The sequence below is a fragment of the Musa acuminata genome, chromosome BXJ2-2 (assembly GCF_036884655.1).
Source record: "Musa acuminata AAA Group cultivar baxijiao chromosome BXJ2-2, Cavendish_Baxijiao_AAA, whole genome shotgun sequence".
In the NCBI taxonomy this organism is placed as follows: domain Eukaryota; kingdom Viridiplantae; phylum Streptophyta; class Magnoliopsida; order Zingiberales; family Musaceae; genus Musa; species Musa acuminata.
Window position 1 is genome coordinate 26,005,289 of NC_088339.1, and position 24,908 is coordinate 26,030,196.

General features: G+C 40.6%; 3 protein-coding genes across 8 annotated transcripts; 2 read left to right on the forward strand and 1 right to left on the reverse strand.

Annotated features, from left to right (window-relative positions):
• Positions 1-3,959: 3,959 nt before the first annotated feature.
• On the reverse strand, positions 3,960-8,448 carry LOC103975952 (probable LRR receptor-like serine/threonine-protein kinase At1g51880). Its single transcript, XM_009391102.3, has 13 exons — positions 8,204-8,448; positions 7,524-8,073; positions 6,960-7,444; positions 6,739-6,877; positions 6,594-6,665; positions 6,362-6,433; positions 6,201-6,281; positions 5,877-6,043; positions 5,519-5,781; positions 5,289-5,415; positions 4,883-4,951; positions 4,593-4,785; positions 3,960-4,517 (listed from the first exon to the last, which is right to left on the reverse strand). Exons 1-13 carry the CDS (start codon positions 8,316-8,318, stop codon positions 4,079-4,081), a joined length of 2,772 nt encoding a protein of 923 aa, XP_009389377.2. The 5' UTR covers positions 8,319-8,448; the 3' UTR covers positions 3,960-4,078.
• A 1,966-nt stretch (positions 8,449-10,414) lies between these two features.
• LOC103975951 (phosphatidylglycerophosphate phosphatase PTPMT2) lies at positions 10,415-14,004 on the forward strand. Of its 5 annotated transcripts, none has more exons than XM_009391098.3 (7): positions 10,415-10,572; positions 10,730-10,943; positions 11,163-11,285; positions 11,892-11,985; positions 12,763-12,845; positions 12,997-13,086; positions 13,328-14,004. In XM_009391098.3, exons 1-7 carry the CDS (start codon positions 10,430-10,432, stop codon positions 13,715-13,717), a joined length of 1,137 nt encoding a protein of 378 aa, XP_009389373.3. In that variant the 5' UTR covers positions 10,415-10,429; the 3' UTR covers positions 13,718-14,004. The 5 variants fall into 5 exon arrangements, with proteins under 5 accessions (XP_009389373.3, XP_064951993.1, XP_064951995.1 ...); XM_065095921.1 differs by having other exon boundaries at positions 10,430-10,663; XM_065095923.1 differs by having other exon boundaries at positions 10,430-10,663; positions 10,748-10,943.
• Positions 14,005-15,577: 1,573 nt separating this feature from the next.
• Positions 15,578-24,773, forward strand: LOC135605622 (lysM domain receptor-like kinase 3). Of its 2 annotated transcripts, none has more exons than XM_065095926.1 (11): positions 15,578-16,479; positions 17,269-17,352; positions 17,707-17,991; positions 19,741-19,886; positions 19,970-20,059; positions 20,161-20,266; positions 21,941-22,092; positions 22,176-22,273; positions 22,353-22,500; positions 23,371-23,478; positions 24,342-24,773. In XM_065095926.1, the coding sequence occupies exons 1-11, from the start codon at positions 15,885-15,887 to the stop codon at positions 24,483-24,485; spliced, it is 1,956 nt and encodes a 651-aa protein (XP_064951998.1). In that variant the 5' UTR covers positions 15,578-15,884; the 3' UTR covers positions 24,486-24,773. The 2 variants fall into 2 exon arrangements, with proteins under 2 accessions (XP_064951998.1, XP_064951997.1); XM_065095925.1 differs by having other exon boundaries at positions 15,582-16,479; positions 24,321-24,773.
• Positions 24,774-24,908: the final 135 nt, after the last annotated feature.

Sequence of the window (24,908 nt, forward strand, 5' to 3'; positions counted from 1 at the left end):
AAAACTTCCTGCATTCCAGAAGTTCAATGGCATTGAGAAGGTGAATCACAGTAGCTAACTCAACGCAAGGAGTGCAAACATTTCAAGTGCTTCAGAAGTGTGAGCAAAGAGCAGGCGAAGGCCAGTAACCAGCTCGATGCATGAAGTACAACCTCGAGGAGGCGGGCGAAGTCAAGTAACCTTTGCCTTCTCAACTCTTAAGAGAATGGGCGAAACCGAGTACCCCAATTCTCTTATCTATCCAGCAGAGGAGCTCTGCACAAGTTCAAAGACCCTTCGAAGAGAATGGAAGACAACAGTTGTCAAATCCTCACCAATGGTGATCAGTGCTACTGAGAGTAGATTGTCCGCTTCATTTCCCAACGAAATGCCAATCGAAAGCGGAAGTGATGCGAACCTACTTGGATGTGACAACTAACTGAAAGAAGAGTCAATGAGCAGATGTTGTGGAGGAAGGACCCAAAACTTCAGAAGTTTGCGAGGCGATGCTCGTTAAAGCTCCAACAAGCATCCACCCAGTTTAAGCAGCATGTGGAAATTTTGAGAAACTGGCGCAGTAAGAATGGTCATTTCCTTCATTTGGTGGATCCGTAGGAATCAACGAGGATCAACACAACTCAGCCAACCCCACACCAGAGTCAGAGTCATTGGCGAGTTGAAGCAGCATGGCGGATCAAAGGTTCGACTACTCAGAAACAGCAGCGGAGAGCAGCTGGGAGCCAGGAGGCGCATTGCAGCTAGAGCAGAAGATTGAAGACTCAGCAAAGGCGAAGAGTTGTAGTGTTTACAAAGGCTTCGACGAGGACGTCGAAGGGATAAGTGGGGGAGAATGTCACGGACAAACTTTTAAACAAGGTGTTTGATGTAATGCTTATGTATGTCCGTGTCTTTTGGCATGTTCATGCCTTGTACAGAATGTAAAGGGGCGGCCGAAGGCTTAATAGTCCCATTTTAGTTGGGTTGGTGGCCTCTTTAGGCTTGTAAATAAAGGTTGTGTCATGTGGACACGTGCGAGAGCTTTTCGATCTGTAATGGACCATTTTACCCTTTGTTGTGCCACTGTTCAGAGCTTGTAAAGTCTGTTTGTAATTTGCTTTGTCTATGAAGTGTTTTTCGGACATGTTTGCTTGTGGATCCCGTTTGAGGCGTTCTCTTTAACCCGTTCTCTCTTTTGTTGGTCCTAAGGGACAATGGGAGGCTTCGGGGAGGCTGACCTTTGCGGACGGACATGCAAGGGTGCCGCACGACTTAGGCAAAACCAGCTAAGTCCGTGTCAATCCGGTAATTCTTCAAAGGTGATCTTTTTGAATTCTTCCAATATCGATCTTAGTTCTTTTAGAATCTTTACTTCAGGTGACTTTTCTTCCTTCATAATAAAAGTATAGCATATTTTTGTTTCTTTAGAACTGGTAACTAATTCTTGCTTAGAGTTGGAAATAGATAAAAAAGACTTTTCCTTTACTTTAAAAGTCTGGATTCATCTCTTTTTTTGTTAGTTGATAGCATGACAATTTTCTTTTCGTTCTACCAGAATATAGATATTTTTTCTTTCAAAATGAGTTGCATTCACATCATATTGTCATGACCTTCCAAGTACCACATGGCATGCATTCATGTTAACTACCATATATATAACTTTCTCCTTATTGCATTTTCCAATTGAGAGAGATGAACTCTATAGATTTTAGTTACATGAGAGTTGGGTCTTGTTACAGTGAGAACTAGTAACTAATTCTTGCTTAGAGTTGGAAATGGATAAAAAAGACTTTTCCTTTACTTTAAAAGTTTGGATTCATCTCCTTTTTTGTTAGTTGATAGCATGGCAATTTTCTTTTCATTCTACCAAAATATAGATATTCTTTCTTTTAAGATGAGTTGCATTCACATCATACTATCATGACCTTCCAAGTAACACATGGCATGCATTCATATCAACTACCATATATATAACTTTCTCCTTATTGCATTTTCCAATTAAGAGAGATGAACTCTATAGATTTTAGTTACAGTATGGTGTTGGATAAGCTTCCGTTTGCAATTTTAAGTGTTTCACCAATGATTTAGATACAATGTTGTCATAGTTTCCATTGTCTATTATCAATGTGTAGACTTTGTTATTAACACTATATTGAGAATGAAAGATTTTCTTATGCTGAGATGGATCTTCTTGCCTTGGGGTGAGTAATAATTATTTTATGACACATGCCACATATTCTCCTTTTTCTTTTGTTATTTCAATATTATTAATATAATTAATCATATTATCTCGGGCATCTCCTTTCTCAAAGTCATTTTTGTGACCTACAAGTTTGTCAGTCTTACGAGCACGACAATCATTGGAACGATGACTAGGCTTCTCACATTTGAAATATTTTCCAACCAGAGGTCGAGCATATGGATTGTTTGTGGTGGTCAAGATATGCTTGGCTTACTTTGTTGCTCCTTCGGTACTTATCCCTTGATTTGTAGGTTATATTGACTTAGTCATAACTTACTTTTCTTTATTAAGAGGAGATCGTGTTATCAAACTAAAGAATTACTGAGTTGGAGGTTAAGTCAATAATATTTTAGCCTTTAACATTATATTGTGATCTTCATCTACTATTCGTATCAGAGTTAAAAACATTCTATCTTTGATTGTAAATTTTAGTCCATTGACATACATTGTTAGTTGTTAATCTTCTGACTCCGATAAGTTATATTTGGCTGAAAGGCATAAGAACTCATAAGTATACTCAGATCGAATGCCTTGGATATAATTTTGATATTATTGAAATAATAATAGTTCATAGTATGGGTGTAGGAATCTTCCTTTGGGAAATTGCTTATCTTTCACCATGTGTTGGTCCCTTTCTTTATCTTCTTTTGTTATTCTATAATATATCCCACCAAGCTACTGCATCCCCTTTCAACTTGTATACAACACATTTAACGATTAGGGACATCTATCGTCTCGAAGAAGTTGTCTACTTTATAACTTCAATCAAGAAAAGCTTCAATGTTGAGGTGGCTATTAAAGCTATGGAGGTCTACTTTGAAGCGGTAATCCTCAAATAACCTTATTTTGTTTGGGTGGTACTTGAAGACTATTTTGTTTGGGTGGTACTTGATGTCTTCCGTATCTTTCACTATCATCCTTTGAGTTATCATCATATATTGTTGGTTGTCGTGGATGGATCATACCACGTCGATTGAAGTACAAAGGTTGAACTGCACCTGTACCTCTTCTTTGATTATGTGATAGTTCATAATTCCTTCTTCTTCTTCTTCGTGTGACTTGTTTTCATAGATTGGTTACCTACATTGAATTACATGCCTATGTTGATTATTAGGTTAGCCATTAGCATCAACTCTAGTATGATTGATCCTATCATTATCGTAAACTTTCTTACGATCATGACATGGTACACAGTCTATCGGTCGTAAACTCACTAACCCAAGTTAGTGAGTATGTCATGAATCTGTCGGAGTTCTCAGGTCATTCTCGCTTTTTGTACTTCTAACACTGCCCATGAGACGAGTACTCCTTGATCATTATTGTTGGGGTTATTATCATTGCCTCTATCACAAAGGTCATCACCATCGAAATTATCATTACCATTAGTAAACCTCATCTTGATAGGTTATAGGATTGTATTTAATAAATTAATTTTTTAATATATAAGATCTAGGAGTAATGAGTGCATAATATATTTCTTAATTTTGTGATCATAAATCTATTATGCTATCGTCAAAAGCGAGACTTTAATACTAATTGACGTAGAACCAAACTAAAGAGAGGAATCAAACTCTTGTGTTAGAAAAGATTTTTCCATTACTTAAAGATTTTTTTATTAAAATTATTTAACTTCTTTTCTTGAAATTGACTTTGACCAATTCTTTCATGAAAATCTTCGCCTTCTTTAATAAAATGATTCTTAAATTCTTTTATTCTGGATGAAGAATGGAACAGCCAAAGAGATACAAATAGTGGGATGTTTATATTTAAGCACATACAAATCCAAGTGAGTCTATAATTCAACCAGGAAAAGTACAAACCAACATCAATTGTCTTGCAGATGAATGCATTTGATGTCAATTATCTTGCAGACGGTCTGACGGCCACGGACATGGCTGCAACACGTTCTATTTCCAGTGCACTGTTCTGGCTCACGTCACTCGCTTCTGCGTATTGGCTCTCGGTCCTGCTATCATCGTAAGGGTTCTCCAGCTGCAAGCTCTCCTTCAGCTGCGTCACCACCTCCGCCATGTCCGGCCGCTGGTGGGCAACCGGCGATGCGCACCTCAGTGCCACATCGGCACACTTCCACATCGAGTTCACGTCCGACTCCCCTTGCAGCCTGCCGTCCACCACGTCCTCGATGTTTCCTCTGGCCAGCCTTTGGCGCACCCAGTGAGCTATGTGTGCATTCCCCGCAGCTGTTATCACCGGAGCCTGTCCCGTGAGCAGCTCCAGAAGCACCACCCCGAAGCTATACACGTCGCTCTTCTCGCTGAGCTGGTTGGTGGCGTAGTACCTGAACAAGTGACATCACAGGACGCGTTCAGTTCTATCCTTCCTCTGTATCAATGAAGTGACAACAGCGGCGTACTCTGGATCAAGGTAGCCTGGGGTTCCCATCACCACAGTGGATACGTGGGTGTTGTTGATCTCACTCTGGAAAGCCTTCGACAGCCCGAAGTCCGCAATCTTGGCCTCCAGGCTTTCGCTCAGAAGGATGTTCCCCGTCTTCACGTCTCTGTGAACCAGCGGTGGCTTGCATCCCTTGTGCAAATACTCCAGTCCTGGATGAACTCCAATGAAAACCAATGGACATAGATAGTGAGAAAGACGAACAAAGAAGAGGCCGACGGCACTGAGAAGCACATCTTGCTGCCTGACCTTGTGCGGCTTGCACTGCAATCTGGAGACGTTGTCGCCAGCTTAAAGCTCTGCCACCGCCTGCTCTGCCTGCAGCACACACATCATGCAACAAACACATCAGTAGTCCAAACAGGAAAACACCGGTGCAGATTCATGCACTACAGGGTTCTCCGAGTTGAATTGGGAATGTGCCGCAGCAGATTCATGCAGTATTACAACAAAGATGGAGTGAGGAGCCTAAATTTAAGACAAGATCGAGAACCAGCGTGGAAAAATTATAGCACTGCGATATTGGAGATTCTACTGTCAGTCAAAAGACTTCAGGCAATCGATCACTGATCACAAGTTACAGGCAGAGCATCATGGAAGAGTTCAGTGTGAGGACAAGATTAGAAGATGGTACGAAGCAGGGGGAGTTGCGAACCTCGCAAGTGGTCTTGTAGAGTTCCTTGAGCCATGAACTCGTAGACCAGTGCCAGATAGGGTTCATCCTTGCAGTAGCCAACCATGGAAACTAAATTCCGATGATGAACCCTTGTCAAGTGCTGGGCCTGAGGACAGACACGAAGAAGAACATCAGCCTTCGAATCAACAAACACAACATTCACTGCCGTCTGAACGTAATGAACAAAGGTAATGCCTAATTTCTATTACCTCAGCAAGAAACTCTTTAGTCCCTTGGGACGATGACTGCGATCGCATCTTGACGGCAACTTGAGTGCCATCTTCCAAACACCCATAGTAGACCGTCCCAAATCCTCCTTTGCCTATGACTCTCTCAAAGTTATTGGTTATACTCTTCAATTCCATGTACGTGAATTGGCGATTCTCGAGCTGCAATAGACCATCTTGATGCTCCTTCACTCGTTTGAGAGTCTCTTCATTCTGCGGCTCCACAGAGTTCCCTTTACCTGAGCCTTTCAAGTTAAAGCACGACACCGTCAAACGCAAATCACATATTAGAAAGTGTTTGTTGGCAAAATTGCAAGAGATTGAACTCGAGAAAGCTTACTTGGTGGCTTTCTCAGCCTCCAGATGATGGATACCACCACGAGCAGTAGCAGCAGAGGAGCAAGACAAATTATCACAATGATTGGCGTCGACAACTTCTTCTTCTTTGTTGTTGGTGTTATTTCACATGTAGTTCCATTGCCGCAAAGAGACGGATTGCTTTCGATTCTATCATTGTATAGATCAACACTCTGTTAGTGAAACGATCTCAAACAGAGGATTCTTAAAGAAAGAAAAAGTTGGGAATCTGGAGAACAAATCAATCATAGGTTTTACTTCCCACGAGAATCTACAAGCAACCTGATCTTTTAAACAGAGAACCAACCTCAATGTAAGTTCTCCATTCTGTGCTTTTGTAAGAAGGGGAGAAGGAACGGATCCATTCAAGTTGTTGTTCGTCAAGTCTCTGCAAGCCAACGCATGATGATAGTTCACCAATTCTCCATTCATTTATGAATAAAATGCGAGGTTAATGCGAACACTTACAGGATCTTGAGGGAAGGCAATTGTGCAAGAATAGCAGGTATTGTTCCTGTTAGGTTGTTGTGAGACAAATCCCTGAAAAATGCCATCCATCCCAAACTATCATATGATTGAGGACCAAATTGACAGCAAAAGGTAGCAGAATCATATCATAAATGCATCAGCAATCTATTTATAAAACAGAGACTTGAATGTGATGTTCCATTCTCATTACACTGAATTCAGTAGCACTTACAGGATCTGGATCGCCGTGAGGCTGGCAAAGAAGGTGGCTATTTCCCCGGTCAACCCACTGGATGATAGATTCCTGAAGCATATTTAAACAAAGTCATGTGATCTGTCATCTAATTATGGCGCAGTTCCTTCTGGGGTAGACTCACAATGCAGTGACTCTTGGTGGATTGGAGAGGCTGGAGCTACAGTTTAGCCCATCCCAAGCAAGAGCCTTCGGGGAACAAGGATCGCCCATCCAGTTTCTCTTGATCTTATACCATGCCTTTACTGCTATCATGGCATCAACTGGCATCGCAAACAAGTTCAAATGAAATCAATCAACAGCATAGTCGTTGCGCAAATACTACTCAGGACGTGGACGTCATACCGTCTCCGGCGTCCGATGGCACGTTCACATCGCTCATCCTGGAGTAAACCTCCATGGCGTTGAGGATAGGCGGGAGGGTGGAGTTGTCCAGAGCCTGAATGGTGACGTTGTACTGCTGATACCCCTCTGTGGGATTGGTGCTGAAGATGGCGTAGGAGAAGAGGTAGTCCGGGGTGAAAGGCTTGGCGTACCAGAGATGCCCGTTGAGGTAGACGTAGAATTGGCGGGACATGTTGCCGGTGAGGGTCAGGAACTCGGAGAAGTACATGACCGCGTAGTACTCGTTGACGTCCCCGAGCTCCGGTTCCCATGAAATCATCAGCTTGGTGGAGTTCACGGGGATCACCGCCGTCTGCATGACGGCGGAAGGGGCTTCGAATTTGTCGTCGACGAAGTTCTCCACGGTGGAGTTGGTGGATGTCTCCGCCCAGAAGGGGCTGTTGTTGAAGGGATCCCAGATGCGATCGTGAGAGTCGTCAGGATACCTGATGATAACCAGGATGATGACGACAATAATAGCAATGTATCCATCAATCCTCGGGCACCGAAACATGATCTGCTTACCTGATGAACGTATCAGTTGGTCCCATGTTGAGCCGCCGGGTGAGAACCAGAGAGCGAGAGGCGTTGACGGCGGGGTAAAGGATCTCCTTCAGTGGCCTCACGTCCAGCCCCGAAATGAATGGAGTTCCATGGCCCGTGTTCACCAGGCATACCGAGAAGGAACCGGATGCGGCTACGGTGATCACGTCGGTTCGGTATCCACTGCCCGGATCTGTGATGTTGATCGTCTTCCAAAGATTGACTCCCAGGTAGAGGTCGAAGAGACGGGATTGGCTGCCCAAACCGTCGTAATTTCCATAAAAGAACGATGCCCTTATCAGATACTTCGAGTCGGGAGTGATGGAGTTGATGGTGTAGCAATTGCGAGTCCCGTTCGGAAAGCTTCTGACGTTGAGGTATCTCCTCCCCATTAAGTTTGTAACATATGCTGCTGAGATATTTTGGTTTACGCCAGCGTCTATGTATGGGGTATCAGAGACGTACGGTATATTGGTGGTTGGATCGACGTAGGTAGAACCGGCAGCAATTCCACAGTCGATGCTTATAAAACCTGCAGATTTTTGGACATTATATTGGTTTTTTCTGACATTTCACCCAAAAAATACCACTAGAAATTAAGAGAAAGATCATTCTTGACGTCCTTTTTTATGATAATACAGAAACCTGCACGGCTTTCTTACCAAGTGTGTCCGTCGACTGGCAATGAACTCCGACGGCGGCCATGGCGAAGCCCAGAATGACCATGCACCAAACAGCTGCCATCTTCGCCGATCTGAAGAGGCACGCCATTGCCATTTCTTCCCTTCAAATAGCAGCTCTTATGGCCGCTCCACAAAGATGATGGAGGGATGTCTTCTCCCCCATCGAGTATAAATTATTTGCAGAGCGGACTCGTGAGAACGAAACTATTTCGTCGTCACGCGAAGGCCGCGTCACGTTGACTCCACTGATCATCTCCTTCTCGATCCAGCGGACACCTTCTCTTATGAACTCCCACCTAACACGCGATGCAGTGAAATAGGATCCACTTTTGCAACGCAGCCTGTCGGTAGCCAGAATGCAGAACACGGCTGTGGCGTCTGCATGGTTCTCACGGGAATGCAGTCAACGGCTAGAGAGAGAGAGAGAGAGGGAGCGAGTAAGGTTCGCGGGCTACAATTGCAGCACATGGATGAGTTTGACTTTGGCTTATGCAAACGCGGCCGTTGACTGACTTGAAACGAAACGAAATTATATGGATCCGAGACAACAACAACGCTTCCTTCGTCATCGTCGTCGTCGTCGCCGACGCCGAAATCTTTGAATTCAGTACAAAACGAGGGCAGTGGGTTACAGAGAAGTGTCTGCAAAGAGGGATGTCCATATGCTTCGAGTCAACTAGAAATTGCAAGCAGTGCACCGATGGAGACTCATGACGCCGGGTGTGGAATTTCCACGGGAGTGAGTTCAATAATAGAGTCGTGAACTTGAGGTCATCATGGAACCCGGCAGAAGAAGCTTATGGTGACGCATCTCTAACGATAAGGCGGATGGAACAGCTCATTGGTTTGGTAGCGATGGCGACGTATGATCGAAGAATTCCTCAACATTGCGTGGGCTTAGTGGCATCAGAAGTCAATTTCTTTGTACCGCTACTAAAAACAGTGGCTGTAAGGAAAAGACAGGAGCAGAAACTACAAATTCGAGCAGAAAAGAGATGAATAGTATATTATGTTAGAATGTTAAGAGACACATGTATAATTAAATGTGTTAAGTCATTATTTTAATTAATCAAAATTAAAATAATCTAATTAAAGTAAAATTATTTGACTAAGGGATATAATTGTTATGAAAATTAATTGTGTAGATACCATTATGTTCCTAACTTAATGACGAGATAAATTAGGAATATGAAACTCTTGAGGCATAATTGCAGATTCATCAATTATGAATACAATCATAATCGTAGATTCATCAGTTATGACTATAAATAAGGTTATGGTCCCCGGTTGCAGTATAAAATAAAGTTTCTCTTTCAAAGAGAAATTTAAAGTTCAAAATGTACTCTGCAATTAGAAGATCAAATCACCGATCAATTCAGAAAATACTCTAATGGATTCATCAGGTACGCTTCCGTGTTAATATGTTTATCAATTATTGTAAGATTTCATGCATATTATAGTGGATTAAATAAGTTTTTATGGAAACATTCTTAATCCATTATTTTGGATCTATTCGGTTTTGATTCTATAAAACAATTGTTTGATCCATATTTGATATGTTAAAAAGAACCCCAACGTATTATCCATCCATTAAAAGGGACAAAGCAAACAAAAAAAAATTCTTCCTATCGGATGACAATTTATGATTGGAAGCCAAAAATAGCATCGACACTAATTTCTCGCTCTTAATACCTCTAAAATGGTTGACAATTTGTATAGAAGTCATTAACCTTTATTTCTCAAGAGAAAATGGATTTGACTCCATGCTTAATTCTCAACTACACAGCTGTTATAGTCGTCTTCGTGAGCGAAGCCCGTACAGGCGCGCCAAAGGGACCATGCAAAGTGGCACGGTCCGCCGTTTCAGGGTGAGACGCGTGGGCAGTCTGACATCACAGACAGGCAAAGGAAACGTGGAAACTCCGCTTCCCACGACGTGGCATCGCTGCCGTTGGCTCACGAGACGATCTTGACCGCGTCACCAGCAGTATCCCGGATCAACGGCTCGATGTTCGTCGATCCGAAACGGACGGTTTTGATCGAAGTCCTGGTTTGGAAGGTCCATTCAGATGTCTCGTACGTGTTTCTTACGAATCGTGTTCCGCGTAATCTACACCGTCGATCCACCTCGCTCGTCACAATTATTGTCGTTATTGTTGCGAGGAAGTGCGTTAACTCAAATGTTCCAACGAATAGGGCTTAGTTATGGATGGGAGGGTACAGCGTTATTTACGGCCTCCCATTGTCATATGGCTTTTTCTCGTCGTACCCTTTATCGAAGACTCTCGCAAGATTGGCGGAATCCATGACCGAGATCGAAATCCTCTCCGTCCAAGCTTCCGATCGAGGTGCTTTTTGCTTGAATCGGTCGATACTTCTGTTCTAATGCAGCGATCCTCTCGCCATAGCATCATCGAATAAGGTTTTCCTCCGATTGTCGTGAGTTTCGAACGAGTAGGAGTTCCTGAGTCCTTTGGAGACGATTGTTTTCTGATAACCGAGCAGGGATTCCAATTTGGGTAGCCGATCGATCATGAGAATTGAGGAGCCGAATGAAGGGGGATCCGAGGATTCTGACGGCGGGAAGCTCGTGACGGTTAGGGCGAAGAGAGCGTTGGTGGGAGCGGGAGCTCGTGTTCTTTTCTATCCGACCTTGATGTACAATGTCCTTCGCAACAAGATTCAGGCTGAGTTCCGATGGTGGGATGAAGTCGATCAGGTAGCTTCTGTTTCCCTCAAATTATATGGCATATTGCTTTGATGTATGGTATTTGCACGCAATTGGGAATTATGAATTCGATTTTCTGGTTTATGCTGGGATGCCTTCTGATTTTTGGGTTCTAAACACTGCTTTGATTATTGAACTTCACTTAGTTGAAGGCTCTTGATATGGTGATCATTTTACACTCTTTATGACTTTGCTCATTCGAGTTTTCAGTTTATACTGTTGGGTGCTGTGCCATTTCGGAAAGATGTCCCTCGCTTGCAGCAGCTTGGAGTTCGAGGAGTCATTACTCTGAACGAACCATATGAGACTTTGGTCCCATCGAGCTTATACAAGGTAAACCTTGCCTTTTATCATCCTTATACGGGGCAAAATTTGTGCTTGTATAATCCATTGATAACAAGTTTACCTAACACAGTTCCTTTTGAGGTTCATTTTCTGATTCAATATTTTCTGTTTGTGTTTTCTCATATGGCGTGTATATAACTTACTAGTTATCTAGTAAGTTTTGACACCATTCAGGTCAAGCCACAATAATCAAAGGTCATTTTTACAAATATCACCGGGGTAGGAATTTGGATAATATATGTTGTTGCCAAAAGTATAAAACTCTGCTTTCATAAACTATATTAGAATAACTATGATACCTAGATCCTAATTGTCAAAGTTAAATATTTTGTCCATGATTCGCAATTGATCGTCATACCAAAAGTTTCCAAGATAGGCATGTTTTGCAACAAAATTTTCATCTACAAGCACATAATGAGAAACTTGCTAGACTTATTTAGGAAATTCAATGAGATTAATCAAATCTTGGCACAATTTCACTATATCTCATTGTGCATAAACATTTTTTGTGTAATGCAGTAAGTTTCTGAGAAAAGTTCTTTGGGCCATTGTCAAAGTAAAGACTTCTCGTGATTCTTCATTCCTTTCATTCAGGTTCATGGGATTGATCACCTAGTGGTTCCTACAACAGATTACCTTTTTGCTCCTTCACTTGTGGACATATGCCTAGCTGTTGACTTCATCCACAGTAAGGATTTTTCTGTTCCTTATCTCCGTAATGATGGTAAATACAATTTTTGTTCATTGCAAAATTGCACCTACCAGTTGTCATGTATCTGAAACCTTAAAATTGATCTACCACATAATAGAAAGAAAAAAAAAGATGTTCCCCCCCTTAAATATGTTGAATTTGACTTACATATGGAAGTAGCTAAAACAAAAGGATCGTTAAATATTAAGGGCCTTTTCCTAACAGCTAAAAGAGGGTTTGCTCTTGCCAGAGGAATTTCCAACTGATGGCTTTTAGCTCTTGCCAGTGTGGTTATTCAACTTATGGAATGCAGAATTTATGCTAGAGAATCAAAATTGTGAACCCAAGAATTTACAATAAAATAACCTTATGAAATATGACAGGACAACTTTAATTGTCCTGCATGGTCAAAATTACCTTCCTAGATTGTTACCATCTAAATATTTCTTGGTGGCAAGTTGGTAGAAAAAAATTACTAATTTCTAGTTAAGAACCTGTAAACTTATATGCCTGCTTATCATTCTGATTGTTTTCTGAAAGTTCTGTAAGTCAGATAGGCTGCATTTTATGGAATATTTATGACTTCTTGCAGGATGTATCACGCTAGCATACTCGTTTTCCTTCTTCAAAACACAAATTTTGTTACCACTTAATCATGCTAGAGGCTATCACAATGCTCGATGTTCCTAAATACTGTCATGCTGCAACTTTGGATTACACATCTCTTCTTTCTTTCTGTTAAAAATTAGCATAATCTTCCTTCTGTATTTTTAGGGAATGCATCCCATGGGAGGACAACCTACGTTCATTGTAAAGCAGGAAGGGGACGTAGCACCACCATTGTCCTGTGCTATTTGGTAGTTATGATTCTTTGAGGAATTTTCTTTTTTGTGAACCATGTATGCTCTAAAGGACAGTTAACTTATGTAGCCCAACTGGTATAAAATAACAAAGGTTTTACTGCCAGGTACAAATTTGCTGATATATGTCATTACCCTAAATTTGCAGATTGAATACAAGAATATGACACCTGTAGCTGCTCTTGAATATGTGCGTTCTAGAAGGCCCCGGGTCCTATTGGCTCCATCACAGTGGCAGGTATGAATGTTACTATACCTTCATAGATAATATAAATGAATGTGGTCTATTAAAAGATTAAAATGGTGCCTGAAATGAAGTCAATGGATGGTTTATTGAAAAGATTAAAATGGATAATTTACTCCAGAGTTTAGGCTTTTCTGTTTTTGAAACTTTGTAGTTTGTTTAGAAGGTAACATACTGCAGATAGCTTCTTCCCTTTTGATTTCTTGCCTCACTTTTGTGCACATGAATTTACTAGGCCGTTCAAGAGTATAGCAAGCGAAAGTTAGAATTTCCTGCAATCCAATGGCCGAAGCCAACATATTCACTCACAGGAGATGAAGTCCTTGTAACCGCACATGATTTAGAAGGTTATAGTGCTGAGGATGATAAAGATCAGAGGATGTCATCATGTAAGGCTCCTCAAACCAGAACTCTTCTCGGAGAGGATGAAGTTTTGATTACTGATGCAGACCTACAAGGCTATGAAGCCTTTAGGGTTGCTTGTGATGAAAAGAGAGTCTTATCAAATCAGAATATCCGAACACCATTGATGATGAGGAAGCTTTCTTGCCTCTTTCCCTTTCTGAAGTTTTCTGGTGGTAAACAGCCAATTGCCAGAGCGCTTCCTGCAGTTCATGCTTGCTAGTTTGTCATCCCAAATCCTGTTTGGGTTTCAGTGTTTGTGTGGAATGAATCATAGAGCATGATTCAGCAGAACGAAACTATCTGGTGGTCAGTGAAATGGATTCCGATTGCATTCCAAGGAGAGTAAGAGGCAACCAGTTTGATAAACATTTTTTGGTTGCCTAGATTTTGGCTAAAGTCGATTGATATAAAATTTTCTATTGTTTGTTGTGGTTTTGTAGGGTCAAGTTTGTCGCAAAGATGGATGATGACTAGTATAATGAATGGATTTATGAACCCTATAACTTACACCTTGTGGCAACAAAAATTACGTCAAAACATGATTTTGTTTTCTCATCTGTGCGGTCAAATACAACTGCGAGCAGTACTCGTGCATATGTGTGGCTGTTCACTTTATTAGCAGCAAAACTGTATCAATTGCTCATGGCATAACATAGGAAATGTGCAAACCGGAATTGCACGAGGACCCAATCCCAAGATCAAAATCTTACAACCCATGTAGTTTGGTTCCTCGAGAGAGTTCCATTCTGTGACCTATTTAGCTTTTACCAGTCAAAGTGCAAGTAGCTCGATTAGGCTTTCATGGCCTCCCTCTTGGATATCCAAGTCTCTCCTCCTCAGGTGCTGTACAGCTGCAGTATAGTAATAATGTCATTCACAGACAAAAGAAAGATAAAAAGAATCTAACCTATTGCAATGGATGCAATGGAAAAGTGTAGCGAGCGAGAGAGAGAAAGTTCTCCTTCGGTCACGTTACCAGACACGTCTTCCACCGTACAAGTTACTATTTAGGCTGTCACGAAATGGGACATTAATACCACAACAGTAGAACCACTGCAGTGCAAGAGAAAAGGCATCTCCGGGCTCCACAGGAAGGAGAAGAAGTCATGCAGTCCCCCAACGACCGTGCCCGAGCCAACTGCAATCCATTACATCATAAATGCCCGGGGACAGCGTCCACATACCGCCACACTCTTGAAGCTAAAATGAGGATCCATCACATGCTTCGTACCCAAGAGGCCATCCCCTGCTCTTACAATAATCCTCTCTTTTGTCGCTAATCACGTTGCTCAGACCATCTAAAGCTGCCAGACACTTCACCAAAGGCTTCAACGCTGGAGGATGTACTGAAAGCGATAGGCTTTTTGCAGAAAGCACCCAGCAATGCATTAATTACTCTTTTGAAGGCAGAGATTGGGAGGCATGATGGCGATGGCAACAACGCCGTACTGGTTACTGTAGCTTCCATGATTACTGCCTTCCATCGTGGCAGCAGTCATGCACACACACTACACACCCCCCATCCCCACATCCCCTGTTCTCCACTGGAAAGATCACGTGACTCGGAGCCGGAGATGGGCCCAGTTTCCTTTTGTCTTCCTCCGTCACCCCTTCCCCTTCTCCAGTGCTTCGTTTGACGGTGCTTTAGGATTCGCGCTTCAGTATCCAAGGTCCAGAACACGGCAGGAAGAGAGGTCGAGTTCAACGCGTCAGACGCCGGTGTTCGTCTGGCGTCCACCAGAGAGCTCATGCGGTGGACTCCAATGCTTTTCTCCTTCGGATTCTCCTGCCTTCTGCTGTCCTCTACTTTGTTTGTTAACAGCTTCCTCGGAGCAAGTAGTGGATTCCCCATCATCTGCTTCACCGTGCTGCTCACTGTTCTCAAAGCATTTAAATTGCAACTGGATTGACCACATTACCCTTGCCTCTCTCCCTCTCTCGTTTTAGGACAGATCATGTATCTTAATATTTCCTATAATCATTATTATTATTGCCAATAAAGCACCACCATTAATGTCAAATTAGCAATAGAGTAAAAAGATAAGGGGCATTATTGTCTTTCTCTATCTCTGTGTTACAAAGCTTGCACACACTCTCTCTTTACTATGCAACGGAAACATGGAGGTAACCGGAATCGCTGCAAGCCCCCCGACGCCTCCTCTCAGCTTTCTCGTGTACTCCATCCACATTATTTTCCTCCATGTAACTAACCGTCCTTTGCCCTTTTCCTGCAACTCCGATTGCATCTGAGCTCCGTTCCTCATCTTCTTCTTCTCCAACCCCCCAAATCTTTCTCATGAGTTCGATCCGTTCCCTCTTCTGATAAAGATCAGAATCGTTAATTTTCTTTACGTCTTCCAATCTGCGTTCGTTTTTTGTTTGGATTAATGGAGATCCTCCAACTTGCGCTCGCCATGTCGATCCTATTGTTCGATGCCGTTTCTCCGGCATCCTCGTCGGCGCCGCTCAATTGCTCCGACACCGCCCGCGTCTGCACCTCCTTCCTGGCCTTCAAGGCGGATCGGAGCGCTGCCGCCCCACGCCAAATCCAGAGCATGTTCGACGTCTTCCCCCAGGACGTCACCGCTGACGAGGACGGCAGCCCCGGGTATGTCTTCGTCCGCAAGAATTGCTCCTGCCTCTCCGACAACAAATACCTCACCAACACCACCTTCACGGTGCCGGAGGCGGCGAGCTCCGTGTACCCCGTGGTCGTCGACGCGTACCAGGGGCTCGCTTTCCTGCCCAACATGACACGGCGGCCTGCCCGGGCCCGGGCCATCGTCTTCCTGCACCTCCTCTGTGGGTGCTCCAGCGGCCTGTGGAATTACCTGATGAGCTACGTGATGGAGGAAGGCGATTCGGTCGAGTCGCTGTCGAGTAGGTTCGGGGTGAGCATGGACAGTATCGAGACAGTGAATGGGATGTCCGGTCCAGATGAGGTTGTCGTCGGTGAGGTTTATTACATCCCACTGAATTCCGGTGAGCTGCCTTCTGATCTCAACATTTTTTCTTTGGCCTTCTTACCGTGGATGATCACCCTCTAATTTCTAAAGAGTCCGTGTGCGGTGGATCTTAGTATCTAGTTGAATGAGACGAGATTCTCATCAATTCCGCTTCAATATGTCCTAGCTGATGAATCTTTCCATTTTGTCTTGCTGATTCCTTCATGTTGGGAGGGAGAGAAGAACCGAAAAGCAGAAAAGAGAACTCAGAAATTAACAAATCGATGCATGATTTAACGTGGTTCGGCAATTTCATGCCTATATTTACGGAGAAAATCAAATTCTCCACCATGTGAGATCAATTACAATATGCTTGAGTTATCTGCACAATTCCATTGTATACCCCTACACATAAACCCTGAAGAATTTATATCTATCTTTCACCCTTTCTAAAAATCCTAGAGAGCACCCTCTCTAGATATTATAAAGAGAAACCTAGGAGCATCAAAAGTATCTATAAAAGAACCAAATATTGATAATTAGGGTTTTCTTCTTTCACAAAAATTTCTCAGGTTCCTTATCCTCCTAGGATACTGGTTCTATGAATCCCAAAATACTTGAGCATTCTGACACCCATGAACGTGAACTGTATGCTAATGCACAAAGATTAGTCATCTTCAGCTTATAATAAAGATCTCTATGCCTCTTTGCATGTGCAAATTATTTAAAAATTTTCAGCATACAAGAGGTAGCTCAACTTGTATTTGCAAAGTTCTTTTTTTATCATTAGATGCTCCTTAAGTTTTTGCATCTTTTGCCACTGTAGTTCCCGGTCTACCTTCTGCTATGGATACTGGGATCTCCCCTTCTCCCACTCCTGCTCCCTCACCAACTCCGATTACATTTTCAGGTATGCTATTCTAAATCTTAGATTCAGTTTCACCTTCTTTCCGACTTATGCACAGTAGCTGTTTAGATGAGAAATGCATAAACACATTATCCTACAAGATTCCCAGAATTCCAAATTATTTAACACTTTCTTTTTCTTTTTTCCCCTTGATTGTCAATTATATCCAGTGTATTTTTTGCTTCTTTGGAAACTAAACAGAATCATGATTAACATTAACAAATTCTCAAAAAGTAAAATCTTAACTAGATTTTTAGTAATTTTTGTGTCCTTATTCCTGCTATTTTGTTTATTCAGAAATGCATAATATTCAAATCTCTGATAGTTATTCCTGAGCTAAAAGCAATGTTTTTGCAGATAACTCCATGCATCATTCTTGTAGATTCCCTTATGGGTGGGTTTTTGGGAGTATGGGTGTTTCTCTTGCTCTGATAACAGTGGCACTACTTTCTTTCATTTCTTTGAAGTCCTTCAATTCAAGGAGCCAAACAAAAGATCCTAATGGACCAGTGTCCCATAAGTTTCAGATTCTTCGGAACACTAGTTTTTGTCATGCTTCAGGAAGGTATCTCTGCTGCAAATATGGGAATCTGAAGTCATCAACAGGGGATGCAGGAAATCACCACATCAATGATCCTAAAGGTCAGTTTGAGTGCACATCTGGGATAAACTTTCTTTCAACATTTACTTCATCAAATATTTTCCTCATGAAAAAGAATCTGTATCGGTCGAGGAGTTGATTCTCTAAACCTGTCGTGGTATTTGATAGTTGTGGAATGGGTTTGATATGCTTTTTCTCTGTAGTATCTTGTTATAGGAAAATATAAGAACAAAATATTTGTAATTAAAAGGCTACAACTTTATTTATCTTGTTTTTCTTAATTTTCCTATAGAATAACATTATATGTGCAAAGCACAGAAGAAAGCAAGGGCAGAATTCTATAATGGTTGTAGGCCTCCCTAAATTCTCAAATTCATATCAAACCTTTTGAGTTATTGGCTATACTTACTATGAAAGCCACTGCCATTGGCGTGCATCAAGCAGTTGCAACCTCCCATTAAAATAGCTTCACTTTTTGTAATGGTTCTGCCCGAGGAAATCATATGCTTCCTTTTGCAAATTTTCTTTGGAATGCTACTTTCCAATATGTTATGCTTGCATATTCCTTTTTCAGTTCTATCTTTTTCTCAAAAGACCGTAAAAAAAATTTATAATCACATAATATACAAAAAATATGAATTTTTTGTATTTGGTTTTACAAGCTGTCACAAATCAACCCTGCAAACATGTGGCCTATGTCCTCAAAAAGTAGTACTCACAAAATTTTTTAGATGAGCAGTGAGACATAGTAATTGAAGCCTACTCCAAAATCAGTGTGGGACTATTCAGATTGGAGATAACATAATCTCTCTCCCTATATAATCCCTGACATCCTTGTTAAGCTGGACCCCCAAGTGATATAATGTGGAATTCGAAGTTACGACTACTTGCCATCACCATAGCCAATGCTTGCGCCTGCCTGTGGATTAGAACTTAGTTCAATAAATGCACAGTAGGTTCCAACATGACCCACACACAATGAGTGATTGTTGCCTGATATCATAATTGTCATTATTTTTGTCCCAGATTGCATGGGTTATGCTTTCTATAAGGAATATTCACAAGATGTCGAGACGTTGTAATTCATATACCAATGAGAGCTTGGTCCAGTCATTCTGGACTAATCAGAGTGTTATACAAGTATTGATTTATTCTTGCTATATATAAGATATTTGTTAATATTTCAGCAAAGCACATATTACTATCATAATGAAAATTGGCATTCGGTGATTTATGCATAACCATTTTCATCCTAGTGTACGCCAAGCAATACATATTGGCTTCAAAACTAAAAGAAATTACATGATTATGGTGAGATCAGATACATGCTTGTGGATACTATTAGCATGAACATGAAACTCACCTCTGTGATTTAGAGCTGGACTTCAGAGGTGCAAATCTCATGAAATACATGGACTTTCCTAAGTTGGGCAGTAATACAACTTGTAGGTGATAGGATGGCTAGGAAAGGATTCTGGCTAGATCGAAGCAGAAGATAAAGCCTGGATCTGTAACTAGCAAAATACTACAACTTTACCAATTTGGAAGGAGAACAATAAAATGAACAAGATGAGCAAGATATAGGAGAGACTGTTCGAGGATTAGGTTCACATCTGCATGACAGCTTAAAAGTGGTTTGTTATGAGCTTCCTGCCTTGCAAGGGGCCTAAATCTACCATTGGTTATTTGATTAGAGTCATTAGACTACAGATTATTCTTTCGCCTTAATCTCTTTTCCTCTCAAGTCTAATTATCATAATATCAGAGTCAGTTTCCATAATTTTTGACAGATACTGCAGCTGATTTGTTTGACATGGAGAAGCCTATTGTTTTCAAGTACGAAGAGATACTTTCTTCAACTGATAACTTTTTTGATTCAAATCTACTGGGCCACGGTAAATATGGTTCTGTATATTATGGGGTCCTTCGAGACCAGGTTTGTAGGGTTATTGGCTTTTATATTGCAAAATTCTGAATTCTCAGTGATGACTATCTTTTTAACATTAATATGATGTTTAGGAGGTTGCAATAAAAAGAATGACTGCAATGAAAACTAAAGAATTTATGGCGGAGATGAAAGTACTATGCAAGGTTCATCATGCTAGTTTGGTAAAACTGCTAAAGCTTACAGTATTTGCTGCTTCAACAAAAAAACCAGTGGCTTAGATATTTTTAACCTTTTTTTTTCATTTTACTTCAATTTTGTCAAGGTAGAATTGATTGGCTATGCTGCAAGTGATGATGAGCTTTTCCTCACCTATGAGTATGCTGAGAAGGGTTCGCTCAAGAGTCATCTGCATGATCCACAAAATAAGGGTATGATTTCTTTCTATGAAGTCCTTTAGTCCAGAGAAGGCTAAAATGGCTTTGTGAATTAGTGTACATAAATGAAACTTATGCTTTCGTGACATGAAAGCTTAGATGTTGTTCTTGTTATGTTGTATTTGGTTCAAGCATGTTAGAACTTCTATAAAAGAATCTCCTGCAATTAGTTTGGTAACTGGCATCCTCTGTGGCAGTTTTGATGATAAAACAATTTCAATAAACAAAAGGAGAATTTGGTTTATAATTTTTCTTATGGAGATTTGTTAGGTCTAAGACAGAATGCTTTTCAGTGAAGATGCAAATCAACTTTGCACTTGGTGGCAAATTGATATTTTGGATAGTGGAAGGCACAAATAATCTGAATCATGAACAAAACCAAACAAGACAAGGTTGCATCTTAACATCTTAAAGGCAGTTATCCTGTGCTTATTCATACTGTGATTTCTTCAAATGCTTTCCTCACAAATCTCATTCTGTTTTGTCTTTTTATTTGAATTGATTTTATCTATCTTTTGTCCCGTGTTTTCCGTCTGAACTCTCTGAATCAGAGTTGAAATTCTCCAACTTTCTACTCATTCCATAATTCTTCATCTTATGAATCATTCATGACAGATTTTTTTTATAGACTTTATAACTTCGTGAATACTAACTATAACAGTTGTCTGGTCATGTTGCAATACTACGTAAATGAATAATGTTACAGAAAAGACTTATGAGAGTTTTATTCTGAGGCAATGAAAAAGAAGGCAGAGGCCCAGAATCTGGATTAACAGTATTTTGGATCTTCTTCTTCATCTGATTATACCCAGACCAAAAAAATTATTATATGGATGTGTCCCCTTACATTGTTAATATGACAAAACTTGGGACTCATTGTAATATGTTATGGAAAATAAATGATTGCTTACATTATACTGTTGTAAGAAGCTTCAGTTTTAGAAGAGATTTACCACGATGGTACAAACTCCCAAGGGTATCAGGCACTGTCATTCTTCCATCTTGAATCAGTCTCTAGTATAGCATGTCAAGCTGTCATAATCTTGCAAACCATATAGACAATCCACTCTTCAGTTATTATTCAATACAAGCTTTGGAAGTAAGTGTTCCATTTTTCTGATGACTTCATGTAAGACGTGTACTCCATATGTTTGAATTGTCAACATTATGATAACCTGTGCTTATAGTTGCTACTGTTAGGTTGGTATGTGTGAATCCAGAGTGTGTTTTGTCTGTTCTTTTTCTCTTAAACGAGTGCTAATATGTGCTAAGCAACACACTCAATGATGCATCATCATCAGCAGTTCTGGACCATAAGTGCTTCCTTTTGGAGATGGGTCTAACTGAGCCTTGAAAGCAGATGAGTGAAATAATCATTAGCTCACATGTGTCTTGGCAATGAGTGATTATGACTTTTTGTCATTCAATTGTGTTTATTACAGTGAATCACCAAAATTGATTTTGATTGCATAAGTTAGTGACAAAGAGCAATCGAGATTTGCTATTTTCTTATATGTATGTTTGAGTCTGGCTTACATCCTCCATCTCTGATACCATGTATACTTTATGTAATTTATTTGTTCTGTCACTGGTGTAATAAATTCTGCTTTGCCACTTGGCCAACTGCCCATGTAAAAGTGCATCACATGCTTCTTATTTCATCTCCAGGACAGGCATCACTATCTTGGATATCTAGAGTTCAAATTGCACTTGATACCGCTAGAGGACTAGAATACATTCATGAGCATACCAAAGACCAATATGTTCATCGAGACATAAAGACAAGCAATATCTTGCTTAATAGTTCTTTCCGAGCAAAGGTTTTTCCAGACTTAACTGTAGTGTTCAAGATGCAATGTTATGATCAATAAATTCTCATACGACTAACTCTTTCTATATATAGATATCAGACTTTGGGCTTGCAAAACTTGTTGCAAAGACAGGAGATGGAGATGTTTCTACCACTAAGGTTGTTGGAACTATTGGGTATCTGGCTCCAGAGTAAGTAGATCTGGAGATATTGGTTCAGTGTCACCTTGAGAATAGCTTTCCAATATTCACTTTCTGTTGATTCCTGTAGATACTTACATGATGGCCTGGCCACAACAAAAAGTGACGTTTATGCATTTGGGGTTGTCCTTTTTGAGTTAATATCAGGCAAAGAGGCAATAACAAGGACGGAAGGAATGGTTTTGTCTAATTCTGAGAGACGATCTTTGGCATCAGTTGTGAGCACATTTTCTTGAATTGCTGTTGACGATGGATATTATAGTGCTTCCAAAATTGAAACTTGTAGAATTACCTTACATTGAGATTTCTTGATCTTTTTATCTGACACAAGTTTCTTGATTATCTAAAACAATGAAATAGATAATTTCAACTCCAAATCTTAAATAATTAACTTATTTTTCTTGTGAGAACATCTAGCTTTCACTTTGCAAACCTAGAGAATAGGTGCATTATCACTCAGACATTCTGCATGTATGTTATATAGCAATCCAGAAGCTCATGCTAAGAATAAAAGCAAGACAAGAGAAAAAGAATTGCAGAGGAAAATTAATGCTTTATATGGAATCTTATATGGGTTATGCAAGCTTAAATGTGTTTTCAGGAAATGTTCAGGATTTTACTTTCTGCATGAAATTGCCAACTTGGGTTGAATGTCTTGTAAACATAGCTACAATAAGAAACCAATCAACTGGTGATTCTTTTAAGCTGTGCAATTGAAAATTTTGATTAGAGGACATATTATTTAATTCCAAGTAGCAGATCTATTGACAAAGGCACTTATTAGAAAATCAACTAAATGTAGTTTAACCTAACTGTGATGTTTGATCGTGCGATCTGTATTTAGTTCTAAACTTTTTACCTTTAATTGAATATTGTCCAATTCAACTAACTCCTACTTCAAAATTGACATCAATGCATAGCCCTAACTTCCAACTTGCAGCTTCTGTTACATTATTGGGCTTCCAAAAAGAGTTTTACCTGCATTTACTGAGCCTACCTAGTTTTGTAGTGCTTTTTACAGACATGATTGTACCAGCAGTTATATAGCTTGATGCATTTCTCACCTTTTGAGTGCTGAAAACTTCCAGATGTTAGCCGCTCTAAGAAGCTCTACGAATTCAGTAATCATGGGGAGCCTGAGAGACTATGTTGATCCTAGTTTGATGAATCTATATCCTCATGATTGTGTCTACAAGGTGAGTAATTTCTGCTGATTTGGATGGTTAATGTCGGTTTTCTTTTCTTCTTACCTAATTTTTGGAGAGCATATCTCAACACACATTCATAAAAGATGCATGACATAATTCAATTAAACAAATGTAGGTGACATGGTTCACTCTGACTCGGTTGAAAAGTTTCTATCATTCTTTGCTACGCAAATGTTAATAGTTTTTGGTAATTCATGTCTTTTGCTTTGCAAATATTTTCTGAAAATTCCTTTGCTTTTTCTTGTGGGTAAGTGGAAGAAGCATCCTCCCATTGCATAGATATGTTGCTCTGCTGTCGTTCTGTGAAGCAAAAACAAAAAAGTGTCATCATATTAGTTTGGATATAACATGCTTTGTACAACTAAGTTATATAAATGTAACACTCATTGTACTAGTGGTTACATCAACCTTTGGTGTTCTTTATCAGATAAAGTCTCCTTCTCTTAGTTTGGATATTGCACACTTTGTGCTTCATTTCCAAATATCGTGCTAGCTAGGAAATTTATCATTCTTGTTCCTTGTTACTTGATTTCATGCTAGCATGTGACATATCTTAGTATTTCACCACCAGGTTGATACACTAAATATGAAGTCCATCCCTTTTATGATTCACCCCATCTATGATAGAATCGCTATCCCAGTAACAAACACTAAGTAGCATGACCTTACTGGGAAGGCCCTTGGAAATTTGAGTTTGGTTGATCGTTATATGTTGTAATGATCAGTGAGTGACCTTCACACTTATACCAAGGAGTTTTTTCCCCATGATCATATTTACTGTTTAGGCGAAGGTAAATTCTGACTTTAACTATTCCTTGTCATGTACTAAGATGGCCATGTTGGCGAAGCAGTGTGTGGACGATGATCCTATACTACGACCCGACATGAAGCAAGTGGTGATCTCTTTGTCCCAGATTCTGCTATCGTCTATCGAGTGGGAGGCAACATTGGCAGGGAACAGCCAAGTCTTTAGCGGCCTTGTACAGGGAAGATAACCAATCGGTCAACCCTTGTTGGAGCTCCATGCTTGGGGTTTTCTGCTGTCCGCGTCCCGCAAGTATCGACCGAAGTGTACATGGTGACACTCTACGTTTTGTTGCGAGTGGTTGAAAAATTTTGTTAGCTATATTCGTTTGAGGTGTGTCTGTGATAGGAGATGTATTTAAATGCGCATCACAGCGTGTACTGCTTCAGCAAAAGTATTACTTTGAGATAGATTTTAGTTGTAATTGGATTTTCCTTCGTTTTCGGGGAGTTGTTTTAATGCATGTCCAGTTTCCATTCGGGGAGTTGTTTAATGCATGTCCAGTTTCCAATCTGTCTCTGATTAGGCTCTATGTGTCCATCAAGTTGGGATTTGGGCAAAGTGAGATCTGCCTCTCCTCTCCCTGTTCTTTGGATTGTCGTTGATGCCAGGC

Excerpts from the sequence above, each read along its gene's own strand:
- LOC103975952 (XM_009391102.3), bottom strand. The coding sequence starts at position 8,318 with ATGGCAATGGCGTGCCTCTTCAGATCGGCGAAGATGGCAGCTGTTTGG. Across the intron at positions 6,044-6,200 it reads AATGGAGAACTTACATTGAG|AATCGAAAGCAATCCGTCTC; the intron begins GTTGGTTCTCTG and ends ATACAATGATAG. Across the intron at positions 4,786-4,882 it reads TGCAGTGCAAGCCGCACAAG|GACTGGAGTATTTGCACAAG; the intron begins GTCAGGCAGCAA and ends GAGTTCATCCAG.
- LOC103975951 (XM_009391098.3), top strand. The coding sequence starts at position 10,430 with ATGGATGGGAGGGTACAGCGTTATTTACGGCCTCCCATTGTCATATGG. Across the intron at positions 10,573-10,729 it reads CGTCCAAGCTTCCGATCGAG|GGATTCCAATTTGGGTAGCC; the intron begins GTGCTTTTTGCT and ends ATAACCGAGCAG. Across the intron at positions 11,986-12,762 it reads AGCTGTTGACTTCATCCACA|GGAATGCATCCCATGGGAGG; the intron begins GTAAGGATTTTT and ends CTGTATTTTTAG.
- LOC135605622 (XM_065095925.1), top strand. The coding sequence starts at position 15,885 with ATGGAGATCCTCCAACTTGCGCTCGCCATGTCGATCCTATTGTTCGAT. Across the intron at positions 17,992-19,740 it reads CCACATCAATGATCCTAAAG|ATACTGCAGCTGATTTGTTT; the intron begins GTCAGTTTGAGT and ends AATTTTTGACAG. Across the intron at positions 20,267-21,940 it reads GCATGATCCACAAAATAAGG|GACAGGCATCACTATCTTGG; the intron begins GTATGATTTCTT and ends TTTCATCTCCAG.